At 40.0% G+C, this 14,916-nt stretch overlaps 1 protein-coding gene across 1 annotated transcript in view; it reads left to right on the forward strand.

Moving 5' to 3' along the window:
• The first annotated feature begins 4,236 nt into the window (after positions 1-4,236).
• Positions 4,237-14,916, forward strand: part of deptor (DEP domain containing MTOR-interacting protein) — a 46,608-nt gene continuing 35,928 nt past the window's right edge. The window contains exons 1-3 of the mRNA XM_047360898.1: positions 4,237-4,559; positions 4,753-4,845; positions 8,655-8,833. Coding sequence (XP_047216854.1) covers positions 4,546-4,559; positions 4,753-4,845; positions 8,655-8,833 — 286 coding nt within the window. The 5' untranslated portion in view covers positions 4,237-4,545. The remainder of the gene's footprint in view (positions 4,560-4,752; positions 4,846-8,654; positions 8,834-14,916) is intronic.

Consider the following 14,916-nt stretch of genomic DNA (forward strand, 5'->3'; position numbering starts at 1 on the left):
AGGATTTTTCCTTCAGTGATGAGCTGTGACGTCTCAACCTGCGCTCTCAGCCAGCATCCAGCTCCACATGTACAGCTTCGTACAGATGTGCATACATGAGCTTCTCCATGTTCTGCCATGTTATGTTACGTTGATGTAATTTATTGGGATTTTGCGTCATAAAGCCTAAAGGGGATACAGCAAACGTTTAGAAGGCGTCCTTTGCAAATTAGACTAAAACTGAAAAAACTAACACAGCAGATCACTCTGAACAAGTCATTGCAGCATTATGCTGTGGAAACATTTAATGGAGAATATTTGGCAAGACCTCCAGATTGATGCTCACAGACACCCTCCATCCAGTCTGGCTGAATTTTACCTATATTACAAAGAAGAATGGACAGATAGGTCAATATCTACATGTGCAAAGCTGGTTGAATAGCACAGCTGTATTTGCTGTGAAAGTTGATCCTACATAGTATTAACTTAAAATCTGTTTCCTCCATTTAGTTATGTGGTACTTTGTGTTGTAGTTTGTGGTTGTAATGTTGTCTACTGCTGAAGACACAGCATGCTCTGCAAATCCTTTTGAGTAAATGAAAATAGTGAATTGTCCTGCCTGTAAGGTTAGGATATTTATTTAAAGACACATGACTGGAATTTTGCTATGGGCCAGCGACCTACAAAGTGTATAACCTGCCTCTCACCCAATGACTGCTAGAGGTAGGATATTGGTTGAGTAGCCTGCCTGCGACTGGGGGGCTACCACCAGGTACAGACATGAATGGAAAATATTTGAAATGCGATAAGAGTCCATAAAGTTGACAGAATTTACCCAGGCATTTAATTATTTGATTTATGTAACAAATCAACGATTTGGAGTCATTTTGTTGGAGCTTTATAGATATACAAAAATTACAAAATATCCTTTGCAATACGTTTATGCATTTTATTCATTATTTATCTGAACCCTGTTTCGATGCATACTGCATTTTTCCTATAATCAAAGTTATTCTTTCATTGTCCTGCTTTGTGAATGAGCTGCCAGCATTGATGAGCTGGACGTAAGAGAGCAGACGTCTCTCCATCATCAGCAGTGAATAACTTTCTTTTTTTTTTACTGTTTTTCCACTGCTGCCATTGAATATATAAGAGGTCAGTGTCACCGCATTTTTCATGCACAGTCAGTTGAGGCTACAGACCACTAGATGGCACCAAAACCCCGCTTTTTTAAACGTCTCTGATTTAACTTAAAAATATTTTGAATACCAGTAGTGAACTAAAAGTAAGGTGCGATTCAATGCTTCGTTTAAAGCAGTTTCATGCAAAGTACAAGTTCAGACCGCCTCACATACAAGACGAAACTAGAATGTGAAGTTTTTGTATTTAGATGAGAAAAAATATTATTCTGTAACATTATTAAAAATAGATACCCCTCCAAATGACCCAGATCTCAGTTAAAACAAATGACAATCGTTATTTCATTAATTAGGGCTAATTTATTAACTCATTCATAGTAGTGACTGCCATGGTGGATAACCATCAATCCAGTAGATTTATATTTTATGTCATTCATTTATGAGAATTTTGCATGATACAAACATCTTTGGGAGAATTTTGAATTGTTGTGTTCAGAACATTTTTGCATCATTTCTTCCTACTTTGCTTGAGACCTGAGACATACATAAACCTTGCACCAATAGCCTGCTAGGAAATCTTCATTCCTGCAACAAGCTCAAACAATAAAGCTGAAAGAAGCCAGAGAATAAGATGGATGAAGGTGGAATATCAGTCTGCACTGCCGAAACATTTTATGCATTTTAAAAGGTTTTGCAAACTGCGTTTTCAAGATAGAAGAAGTGTACTTCATGCATTGCTTGATTTGAATATTATTCATGCTAAATGACAACACACAAGGTGCAACAACACACCAGGAAACACAAGGAGTGGTTGACAAATTGAATGCACTCTGAAAACACCACAGCCTGCAGTGCCAGCCTCTCTCTGGGCTGCTGTAATTTAGTTGACAGCAGAATGTTTCCAGCAGGAGATAAACAACAATCATATGTTACGGTTACACACAGCACTTTGCAGGCTGCTTTTGAAGGCATGGAGTCTAGGTTCAATGACTGAAATGTTTACAAAGTTTTGTTCGTGTAAAGGAAATATCTTCTGCAAGACTAAAACTGCTGCATAATTAGCCTTATTACGCACAGTACAAAGGTATTAACTCCCTTTAAACGATACAACCACAAACTTCTGTAGGCCTCAGAGGTTTGTTAAAGAACATTAGCAAACAAACAGCATCATGATAACCAAGGAACAAAGCAGACAGGGAGACGTTTAAAGCAAGGTTAGGTTATTAAAAAAAATCCAAATATCCAACACATCTCACAGGGTCCTTTTTAATCGTCCATGTGAAAATGAAAACGCCACACCTGCAAATGTACTCAGATGTGGGTCCCATGGTAACTCTGGAGGAACTGAAGTAATCCATAGCTCAGGTACAGACAAACTCTTGACAAGATAACTGTCAGCTGTGCACTGTACGAATCCGGCCTTTATAGAATACAGGCAAGGACAACACATTGTTGAGTGAAATCTGTAAAATGTCCTGTTTGCCACAACCCACGTTGGGACAGGCAAGGAAGGTGAGGAGTGGAGTTGGGGCCACATTTTTCAGATTTTTATTGGTTAAAAAAAAGATTCAGATTCAGAGAAGGACCTAAAGAAGTCCGTAAGTCTTCTTGAACATCACCAGACAGCCCTGAAGTAACAACATCTATAGCTCTTCATTTATGGGCTCCACTACTACCCTCAAACACAAAATGTTCTGATTGGCAGATGACGGATCCACCCACAGAGCCACAGCAGCCTCAAAATAAGCATTTCACAAATATGTTCAATGCATATTTCAGGAATATATCTTAATATAGTCTTCATTATTTCACATATTTTTTAATATATTACTTTTCTGCATGTTATCAGTGAACATTTGCCAAGTAGAGCACTATTTTGCAGATTAAACACATACACACTCTGATAGGAATGCAGCCAATAAAGAAAAAGATAACTTCATGCACTTCAACATTGGAAGACTTGGTTTTCACTTCCCATGCACAGAAATGTACACTCTAAAATTAAACACTGCATTTGCTGTAACTCTTTTCTTTAAATTGTGTATGAAAGCAAACGTTGCCAGGCTGTTTACACAACCTTTCATGTTTGAAACCAGATCAGAAATCATGGCTCTGTGTTCAGTTACAGTCAGCAGTATTTTTTTTAGACAAAAGGCATGTCTCTGCATGTTCTGCTATAAAAACTGTGCAATACATGGAGACTACAAAAATGTAACTAGGTAACTATTGAACAGTAAACCCCTTTTCTTTTTTATTCCAAGTCTTTTACTTAAACCTCTACACAAAACCAAAATTCTTGGTCTTAATGGCTAGCAGGAGTTTCTGTTTAAGGATCTGTTTTGAAGAGTAGAGTGCATGTGCACTAATGGGCTGTTGTTTAGATAAATCTATATTGCTCACTTGGATTAAATGATTGGATACTTCTATGTAATAACACAGTACTTAAATGGAAAAACTATTTAGTAGTAGTTCCATTTAAATACAGGTCTTGCTGGGTTTGCTTTATTGTATCCAGAGGAAACTATTGTTGCAATTATTTATTTATTTTTACATTGCATTCTTTGTTATTACTATTGTTTAGATATTACAGTAGCGTGGTTAGTGCCCGATGCCTACAGTTCATTGATGGCTGGAGGTGTTCCTGCTAACCTTTACTCAAAACTAATTCAGTTAAGAAATAAACATTATTTATAGCATTATATGACTCCTATTAATATTAAGGAAGACTTGAGGTTTGATAGGAAATCATGGCTAGAGAATGGAGCATTACAATACTAGAGCATGAAGTGGTAAAAATAAGTCTATACTACTACTACTACTAATAATAATATAGATGCACATTAATCAATATACAGATTGTCTCAATATAATTTCTCAATAATATCTCAGCTAGTTACATCCCATAATATAATAAGTTATATTAAAAAGTGTTCAAATAAACTTTTATTTTATTTGAATATAAGTGAAATTAATTTGCCCAAGCACCGCCAACCTGACCGGCCCACTCGGTGTCGGAATGGAGCTCACCCTCAGTTAACCCCGCCCTCTCCGGTTAACTCCCCCACTGACGACAGCAGAGTCCTCCCAATGCGGGGGCTTTGTGTGGGCTGTTTGGGGAGGAAAACGTGTGATCATGCCTTGTGGTGTCAGTAACAGGCAGCGCTCAGACAGCCGCTCTGGAAGGACAGCGTTGTCCCAGTTGCGTTGCCTCCAACAGCCTCTGGTTTAAAGGAAGAAGAGAGCTTCTTAAAGAGGGGTGCAGGACTGCTTTAATGAGCATATTGTTGGGATGTTTTCCGGGAATTAAACGTGGATATTTGTTGATGGGGCCACAGTTGTCACATCCAGTCTTTGTTAAACCTCACATGGAATAATAATTTTTTTATTTACTCAAGGGATAATCCACAGGCTCAATATTTCGCTCTCCATGGTGCTTGAAGGGTAAGTAAAACCCCAGGTGTGACTGCAGTGTTTATCACCTGAAGGCATGTTTTTGTCACTTTCTTTCTGCAAGTTAAAACGCTGCTGAGGCAGATTTTACGTTTAAGCTTTGGAGCAGTTTCGTCACATAATCCGAACTGAGATTGGGATGTTGTCTGGATTAACACAATGATGTGGTACCGGTTGTTTTCAGTAGAGAGATGGACCGGATCGGGACCACCATGCAGAAGAAGGCAGCAGAACTGGAACGCCTAGCGGAGGTGCTTGTCACTGGAGAACAGCTGAGGTAGGTCTCTCAGTCCTGCTCAAACACACTAGTTTCATAGATCTCTATTGTCTCTGCAGATTGAGTCCTAAAAAAATGACAGATTTTTAAATCGCACCACTGCAAACACTTCAGATCTTTGTCTGCTGCATGCTCTTGGATAAGGACAAACTAAGGCATGGCAGCACATGACACTCTGCTCTCAGTGGTGAACATGATCTATTTAATGTTCTTGCAAACACAACCTGGTTGAGCAGTCTCCTTGCAGCATGCTGAGTCAAAGATGCACACCCATAATAACTCTTGAAGCCTTGTAATCGCTGCCTTCTGCAGAGTTGCATAACACCCATGTTTTGGTTGCTCCACTGATACAGTGCCCTTTGAGCTGCAGCAATATACTGATCCCGCTAACCTAATGTTATAATCATGCCCTGTCCATTGCTGCTATCAGAGGATTATATAGCAGTTACCCTGGTAGAGTTGTTGACAGGCTGAAACCTCAGGCCTACAGTTCTGTTGTAAAGAAAGGCTCCAAAACTGTGGCTTTCACTGCCTCATGACCTCAGCGATGAATAGAGGCTCAGTAGGGAAGCATGGCACCAATGCCTGGAATTCCAACCCCCAGTTGAGCTAAAAGGAAAACATGCTGGTGACAACTTTTTATCCAACTAGGTGAAGAAGTAATTTTGTTTCTGCAGAAGCATCCACTAAGGAATTGCGTAATCTTGCAGAGATTAATAGTTTTTGCTGCTCATTCTACAAGGTGGACAGTGTACTCTTCTTTAGCTCCAAAGAGAGTTTCTGTGTTTATAACTGTATGTTGTGTGTGTGTCAGGGTTTCTGGTACAGCTGTACACCGAAGCTGCCAGTTGGCTGCATCACTGGTGTCAGTGAATGCAGAGCTGTTTTGGGTAGCGGTCCCTGTTCTGAACACTTGAAATTACAGTGTGATGTACTATATGTTTCCATCTGCCTGTTTAAGATCCTGTTTGTTTCTCTTTGAACCTAAACTTAGGCTTCGCTCCACTTGATCTTGCTTTTGAATGGACTGTGTGATCTCTCGCTTAAACCACATAGAGTGTTCGCCATATTTATTGGAACAACTAGTAAAAATGTGAAAAATGGCCTAAAATCTATTTTGCACTAGAGATATTTCACACTAAAACTAAGTCATTTTTTTCAGTGGGGGGGAGGAAAATTCCCCTATAAAGAGATAATTATTTTTTTAACTAAGCCGTGCATTTTTTGCTACCCCTGCCGGCAACACACTTTAAACCCCCTTTTGTCAACAGTACAGTACAGTGTGATATGACATATCACACGGCTAGATCATAAATAGAGTGATTTTGTGTCTGTATAACAATTTATATGTCGATGTAGCTATATGTTTTGGATCATTATGCTGCTGAAAAACCCAATGATCAGCCCTTTCCTCTTTACTGGTATTAAGCTGGAGTCTTCAGGTGCATGTGTTCTTTGAAATGTGACATGCTAATTCAAATTTTCAAAAATTGTGTTCTTTATGGATTATAACTTGAAGAAAATGTGCTGCTGGTTCTTTGATTGAAGGACTTACAAGACCATGCAACATATGGTGCATTTATGCATCATATGTTTCTATCATTTATGATTTCTTTGGTTCAACAAAAAAAATGTATGACAATGAATGATTAGCTGATGCCTTTATAGAGCAAAAATGGTGGGAATTCTTACTTCTGATGCATTAAATGGGAAAATAAATAAGCGTGTTAGTATTAGAGCTGTCTTTATTTTATCTGATCAAAGGCATATTGCCGGGTTCAGATCTCTGGTAGAATGACTCGTGCATCTCTACTAGGATCAGCCCAGATTTTAAATAAAAATCTCCTGGTATTTCAAAGAGTTCAGCATCACTATTTCCTCCACCACACCTAACAATGGGCACAAGGTGCTTTTACACATAGTCTTTGTTTCACACCATCATACAGGCGGTTCTATAGCGTTTGTTGCAGAAAAGCTGAATTACTCTCATCTGACCGAAGCCCATGGTTCCAGTTAGAGTTTAATAGAGTTCAACAAACTGCACTTGTTTACGTTTGTGATGGTAAAACAAAATAGTTTTTTTTTCCTTGGATAACTCCTAGGATCTAATGGTTTATGCTTCTCTTTGCTGCAGCTCTCTAACTATGAGCTTTGGTGATATTTGTTTTAACCTCCCTTACCATCCAGCTCACTGTGTGTGGCTGCAATAGATAGCAGGGAGCTTCTAGAAACTCAGATCAACTTCCAAAAAATAAACTGGAAATGTAAACATGCTTCAGTTTCATTTATTTAAAATGGATTTTTATAGGTAGCAATGATTTAAATCCTGTTAAAAATAAACATATATTAGTGTGGGATCACCCCACTGAATAAATATACTTATATTACATTTCTCATTGTCTTTAGAGCATGGATATAACTGATATTCAATTAAAATAAGAAACCTTTCTTTAAATTACGTCCAGTGCCAATTTTATCTTACAAGCTAAAAAATATGCCTGTAAATCAGAATGAGCAGATGTTAGCAAGTTGTCACTATAACTAGTGAGTGAGGGGTCAACATTTTACCTGCTTATTGGGATCATGTTGTTTGTCACTGTGAGCATGGTAAAATGCTGATCTTTGCATGCTGCTCAAAGCTCTGTTCTGGTTGAATGGAGCAGGTTTTGTTACACTGTACAACACAAGCAAACACTAGACAGCTGGATGTTCTTTGGGACATTTGCTTCAGTACGTACCTCAGGCCAAAGTATGTCAAGAAACGCTTTGGAATCCCAAGTTTTTAATTAGGTATGCTGTAAAACTTTTTCTACTATGACGTTGACTTTAACAGTCCCCACCTATGTTTATTCAATTTTGTCTAGAGCCACATTCATGGAGCACGTGCCTCTCAGTTCCTGAGCTGATAACAGTGAAGTTGTTGTGCAGAAAATCTAAAGGGTGACTGCTTGTATATCAGCAAAAAAGATCACATACTAGCATTCTATAGAAAGTTATCTGGGCCTACAGAGACATATATCTGATCTAGGAAGTCTTGTGACCAGCTCATGCTTTTATGAATAGGGGCATTGTAGGCAAGAATAGTTTCATAGACAATTTTTAGATTGGAAATCAAGATACTAGGAGTCAGGAAGTTATTCATTGATGTACTGATAAATTTCTCATTTAAATAGCAGTGGAAGCTATTTTTCATTGAGAATAGTCAGAAACCTTCAGAAGCTGAAAAAGAAAGACTGATGAAAAACCAGATTAGATGTTAAGTCTGTGAATTGTTAGCCACGTTTGTTTGCCCATCATGTAGACTTGGCAGAACAGTTAGGCCAGCTGTCACTGTTAATTGGGAGTGATGCTAGCCGGCTGCACAGAGACTCAGCATGGAGTGGATCGAGCTAGCTGCAGGAAGCTTGGCTAAGGCTGTTTCAGAAGACTCTAGTTCAGGTAGAGGACACAAAGATAGTGGGAAACCTGCATCTATGGTAGCTGCTGAAGCACGATGACGTTATGATTGTTTCTTATTTTAATAGAAGCATCATAGATTCCTGCAAGTGGTGTTTTAATACCATAAATCCACCATGAGCCAAGAAAAGATAGAAAAGATATCTGCTCTGTCTAATGTTATGAAAGCTTTAGGGTTAGGGTTATAGTTAAACTTTACGTACATTTTGGTTTGTTCTGATAGTTGATAGCTCCTGAGTGACCTGCCTGTCAGAACAAACCCTGAATTACCAACTGTTGAGCCAAAAGATACAGTTATTACTTTCTAGGAATCGAGCATCATCATATTTCCTCAGCTGCTTGTTTTTCTCCAGGCTGCGGCTCCATGAGGGGAAGGTGATCAAAGATCGGAGGCACCACCTTCGAACATACCCAAACTGCTTTGTTGCCAAGGAGCTCATCGATTGGCTAATCGAACATAAGGAAGCCTCAGACCGGGACACAGCCATTAAGATCATGCAGAAACTTTTGGACCAGAGCATCATTCACCACGGTAAGGCTGAAATGTTTGTGTATGTTGAAGAAAGGTTGGGTGAGTTCATCTTGGGTATTAATGTCTAGTGTGTTCTTTCACACGAGGGCCTCACTTGACATTTTCTGGGAACAAGCAGTGAGCCCTAATTGATGATTCTCCATGTCTGTGCAGCCAACTTGGCTTAAAAACAGTGGTTTCTCTATCTGGTTTACATTTGACCAAACTACAGAGACAGGAAAGGACAGTAGAGTTTTGGTTATCCTAACCAAAATCCCCTACAATGTTTAGATAATCATAATATACTATGAAAATGTGGTTATTGAGCTGCTAGCACATAATAAGTAGAATTATTATTATTATTTTCTTTTCGCGTCACTAGAGGCCTATATTTTTCCGACAGTAGGCAGGCAGAAAACAGGGGCAGAAAGAGGGGAAAGGTCTCCGGGTCTGCGACTCGAACCCAAGATGGGCACTTTCGACCAAACATTACTATATTATCAGTTTGACAGTCAATTAAAATAGGGTGATATGAGCACCTACAGTATATATATGTATATATATCCCTATTTTAATATATATACAGTAGCTTGTAAAAGTATTCATACCCCTTGAACCTTTCCACATATTGTCACATTACAGCCACAAACGTGAATATATTTTATTGGAATTTTATGTGAAAGACCAACACAAAGTGGTAGACAATTGGGAAGAGGAATGTGTATTGTACATGATTTCTTTTTTTTGTTTTACCAATAAAAAACTGCAACTGAAAAGGGCATTGTGCAAAAGTATTCAGCCCCCCTGAGTCAATACTTTATGGAACCACCTTTTGCTGCAATTACAGCTGCAAGTCTTTTATGGTATGTCTCTACCAGCTTTGCACATCTAGTGACTGAAATTTTTGCCCATTCTTTGCAGCTCAAGCTCAGTCAGATTAGATGTAGAGCGTTTGTGAACAGCAGTTTTTAGATCTTGCCTCAGATTCTTGATTGGGTTTAGGTCTGGACTTTGACTGGGCCATTCTAACACATTAATATGTTTTGTTTTAAACCATTCCATTGTAGCCCTAGCTTTATGTTTAGGGTCAATGTCCTGCTGGAAGTTTAACTTCCGCACCAGTCTCAAGTCTTTTGCAGACTCGAATAGATTTTCTTCCAAGATTGCCCTGTATTTGGCTCCATCCATCTTCCCATCAACTCTGACCACCTTCCCTGTCCCTGCTGACCAGAAGCACCCCGAGAGCATGAAATTGCCTCCACCATTTTTGACAGTGGGTATGGTGTGTTCAGGGTGATATGCAGTGTTAGTTCTCTGCCACACATAGTGTTTTGTATTTTGACCAAAAAGTTCAATTTTGGGCTTGTCTGCCCAAAGCACCTTCTTCCACATGTTTACTGTGTCCCCAACATGGCTTTTAGCAAACTGCAAACGGGTCTTCTTATGGTTTTCTTTTAATAATGGCTTTCTTCTTGCCACTCTTCCATAAAGACCACATTTGTGCAGTGCACGACTAATAGTTGTCCAGTGGACAGATTCCCCACCTGAGCTGTGGATCTACAGGTCCTTCTCAAAAAATTAGCATATTGTGATAAAGTTCATTATTTTTTGATAATGTAATGATGAAAATTTAATATTCATATATTTTAGATTCATTGCACACTAACTGAAATATTTCAGGTCCTTTATTGTCTTAATACGGATGATTTTGGCATACAGCTCATGAAAACCCAAAATTTGTATCTAAAAAATAATGAACTTTATCACAATATGCTAATTTTTTAAGAAGGACCTGTATGCAGTCTCTGTACAAGCAGAGCAGGAGTTTGGTTTGGACATGTTTGTGGTGCACGTTGGACTTTGTCACCAGTCCTGGTCATAACTTTTATGGACAGGATTTTTAGGCGTAGCCAAGGGCTGGAGGGGGTCTAGTTTGGGGACCAGTTGATTTCGTCTCTTCTTTTTGCAGATGATGTGGTCCTGCTGGTCCCCTCTAGCCAATACCTACAGCATGCACTGGAACAGAGTGTGAAGCGGCTTGGGGTCTTGTTCACGAGTGAGGGGAGAATGGATCTGTGCCGGTCGTGGTGAAGAGAGAGCTGAGCCGCAGTCTACGTTCCTACCCTCACCTATTGCCATGAACTTTGGCTCCCTTAGAGATAGGGTGAGGAGCTCGGCCATCCAGGAGGGGCTCAGTGTAGAGCAGATGCTCCTCCACATCGAGAGGAACCAGTTGAGGTGGCTCGGGCATCTGTATCAGGTGCCTCCTGGACGCCTGCCTCGGGAGGTGTTCCAGGTTTGTCCCACCGGGAGGAGGACTGTGTCTCTTGGCTGACCTGGGAACACCTTGGGCTACCCCCCGGCAGAGCTGGAGGAGGTGTCTGGGGAGAGGGAAGTCTAGGTGTCTCTACTGAGTCTGCTGCCACCGCGACCCGGTTCCGGATAAAGCGGAAGATGACGAGTACAAGTATAAGCTTGCGAAAGTATTCGGCCCCTTTGAACTTTTCAACCTCTTGCCACATTTCAGGCTTCAAACATAAAGATATAAAATTCTAATTTTTTGTGAAGAATCAACAACAAGTGGGACACAATCATGAAGTGGAATGAAATTTATTGGATGTGTCAAACTTTTTTAACAAATAAAAAACTGAAATGTGCGGTGTGCAATATTATTCGGCCCCCTTGCATTAATACTTTGTAGTGCCACCCTTTGCTGCAATTACAGCTGCAAGTCGCTTGGCGTATGTTTCTATCAGTTTTGCACATCGAGAGACTGAAATTCTTGCCCATTCTTCCTTGCAAAACACCTGGAGCTCAGTGAGGTTGGATGGAGAACGTTAGTGAACAGCAGTCTTCAGCTCTTTCCACAGATTCTCGATTGGATTCAGGTCTGGACTTTGACTTGGCCATTCCAACACTTGGATACGTTTATTTGTGAACCATTCCATTGTAGATTTGGCTTTATGTTTTGGATCATTGTCTTGTTGGAAGATAAATCTCCGTCCCAGTCTCAGGTCTCTTGCAGACTCCAACAGGTTTTCTTCCAGAATGGTCCTGTGTTTGGCCCCATCCATCTTCCCATCAATTTTGACCATCTTCCCTGTACCTGCTGACAAAATGCAGGCCCAAACCATGATGCTGCCACCACCATGTTTGACAGTGGGGATGGTGTATTCAAGGTGATGAGCTGTGTTGCTTTTACGCCAAACATATCGTTTGGCATTGTGGATTTTGGTTTCATCTGACCAGAGCACCTTCTTCCACATGTTTGGTGTGTCTCCCAGGTGGCTTGTGGTAAACTTTATACGAGACTTTTTATGGATATCTTTGAGAAATGGCTTTCTTCTTGCCACTCTTCCATAAAGGCCAGATTTGTGCAGTGTATGACTGATTGTTGTCCTATGGACAGACTCTCCCACCTCAGCTGTAGATCTCTGCAGTTCATCCAGAGTGATCATGGACCTCTTGGCTGCATCTCTGATCAGTCTTCTCCTTGTTCGAGATGAAAGTTTAGAGGGACGGCCGGGTCTTGGTAGATTTGCAGTGGTCTGATACTCCTTCCATTTCAATATGATTGCTTGCAAAGTGTTCCTTGGGATGTTTAAAGCTTGGGAAATCTTTTTGTATCCAAATCCGGCTATAAACGTCTCTACAACAGTATCTCGGACCTGCCTGGTGTGTTCTTTGGTCTTCATGATGCTCTCTGCACTTTGAACAGAACCCTGAGACTATCACAGAGCAGGTGCATTTATACGGAGACTTGATTACACACAGGTGGATTCTATTTATCATCATCAGTCATTTGGGACAACATTGGATCATTCAGAGATCCTCACTGAACTTCTGGAGTCAGTTTGCATGCACCACTTTTCAGTTTTTTATTTGTTAAACAAGTTTGACACATGCAATAAATTTCATTCCACTTCATGATTGTGTCCCACTTGTTGTTGATTCTTCACAAAAAATTTGAATTTTATATCTTCATGTTTGAAGCCTGAAATGTGGCAAGAGGTTGAAAAGTTTAAAGGGGGCTGCGTGTGTGTGTGTGTGTCTGTGGGTCTTCCGTCAGTAGCGCCCAGCTAGCAAGCAGCCCACAACAGCGTGGCTAGGAGTTGGCTTGGTTTCCCTTGGAGTTTGGTCAATAGAATGCAACCGCACGCTGGAAACAAGTGAGGGAAGGAGAAGAAGGCAAAACAGAAGCAGCGCACCGCAGAATAAACAGTACTGAAACCACGGGAGTGCTGTATTTCAGGATGGGTACCTTTCACATCAACTGTACCAATTTTCAGTACTTTTGTGTGTTTATGTGGTAATAAATGTTGATTTGTTTAATCATAACATCTCAAAAATGTTTCTGTTTAACATATTTATTTCTCCATTTATAAACGTTAATGAATATATCAAAACAGCATCCAGCTGTTTGAATTGTAACATCTCAGTTGTTTCAAACATTTCATCTCCCATGTTGCTGCCTGCAGACAACCAGTCGCTAGCGGATGCAGGCATACTAACGGTGCAGAATGCAGGACTTGTAGCCGTATATCTGAGGCTGACGAATATTGTCTTCAGTCTTCAGCCTTGAGAAAATCTTGTGCTTAACCAGGTGCTTCCTTTCGTGCGTTCTATCAGCCATGCATGCGTTGTTGACTGTACCAGCGGCTACTAATGTCTTTACGCTCTTGTGTGTGCAATGCTGTGTTCATATCTGGCATGGAAAATCGTCCACCCTTCCACTCCCTCAGTGTCACAATGATGTGTTTCGGTACCAAAACATGGTATTGTTTGATTTGACGTGAATAGGTACGATAGATATTCTGAATAGGTAGTACCGAAAGAATTCGGTCGGTACCTATAGTATATAAGTACCAAATTCGCTACCCATCCTTATTATCCCAAAATAACTTCAAACAATGACAATTCTATCTCAATGGCTGCCTTAAAAGCTGGTCAATTGAACCCAGGTTAACTTGAACTCTATGGTTGAAGTTAACAGTTCACAAACACACATAAATGACATAATGACGATCTTGGATCGTCCTATTCTTGATTTTACTTTTATCTCTGCTTAGACACACATAAGCCTTACTTGATAAATCTTGTGAGCAGGATCAATGCTCAGGTGGACATAAAAAACGCGTCCGTCTTTTCAGTCCAGATAGCTGCAAACTGCTAAAACCAGTTTTTTGGTTGGGATTGTAAAGAGATCTGCCAGGTGCATATAGAGTTAGATCTTAAAGCTTTGTTAAGCTTCTTCTACTAAAATAAAAACTAGAGAAAAAGTACACTTGCCAGCGGGTTAATAAATCTGTGTGCCTGGCACGGCAACAGGAGCAACATTAGTATGTGCGTGTCATTCTTATGTAACCTTGGCCTGTGACGATCAGCTAAATCCCCAAACTGCAATAAATGCTGAAAGATTTAGTTTGACCGATCCTTCTTTCCTGTAGACAAAGGCCCAATACCCCTGTGACCCGATTTTTAATAGGCAGAAGACAATGGAAGGACAGAGTATGATAGCCTACAACAGTGGCTTTAATAGCTCACTTTACCATTGCCTCAAAGTGAACAGTTTGAGGGTATACTCTCTATCAACTATGCGCTGCAGTAAACTTTCATTTCTGTTGGTCACTTTTAACTCTATTCTACATTTAATTTGTTCTGATACTGATATTGCTTTGATTGTTAGCATATCTTCTCCTGTCCATTGTGGATAGATTCAGGTCACTGAAATTTCTAACATTTTCAGATTGTTTTTCCTGATTGTTTTTGGTTACAACTTTGCTGCAGCACCCATGTTCTTAATTTTACTCACTGTACAGCATAGAAGCCCTGATTCTGAGTTACAAAGATAATACAACTATATTAGAGCTTATATCATCATTTGAGTGGGAAGACCAATGGCCAATGTAAACCTATCTTAATTAGAACACAGTTTAAACACTTGTTTCTATCCTTGTATCTTTTCTCTGCATTAAAGGCTGAGATGACTTTTATCCAGTTATTTGTGGCTTTCTCTTGTTCTGATTCTTCTTTCCTTAATGACATATGGTGTTTATTTTTTGCCAGTGAGGTGTTGATATAATAAATGTAAGTTTCCCCTCCAC

Source organism: Girardinichthys multiradiatus, chromosome 3 (assembly GCF_021462225.1).
Source record: "Girardinichthys multiradiatus isolate DD_20200921_A chromosome 3, DD_fGirMul_XY1, whole genome shotgun sequence".
Classification (NCBI taxonomy): Eukaryota; Metazoa; Chordata; class Actinopteri; order Cyprinodontiformes; family Goodeidae; genus Girardinichthys; species Girardinichthys multiradiatus.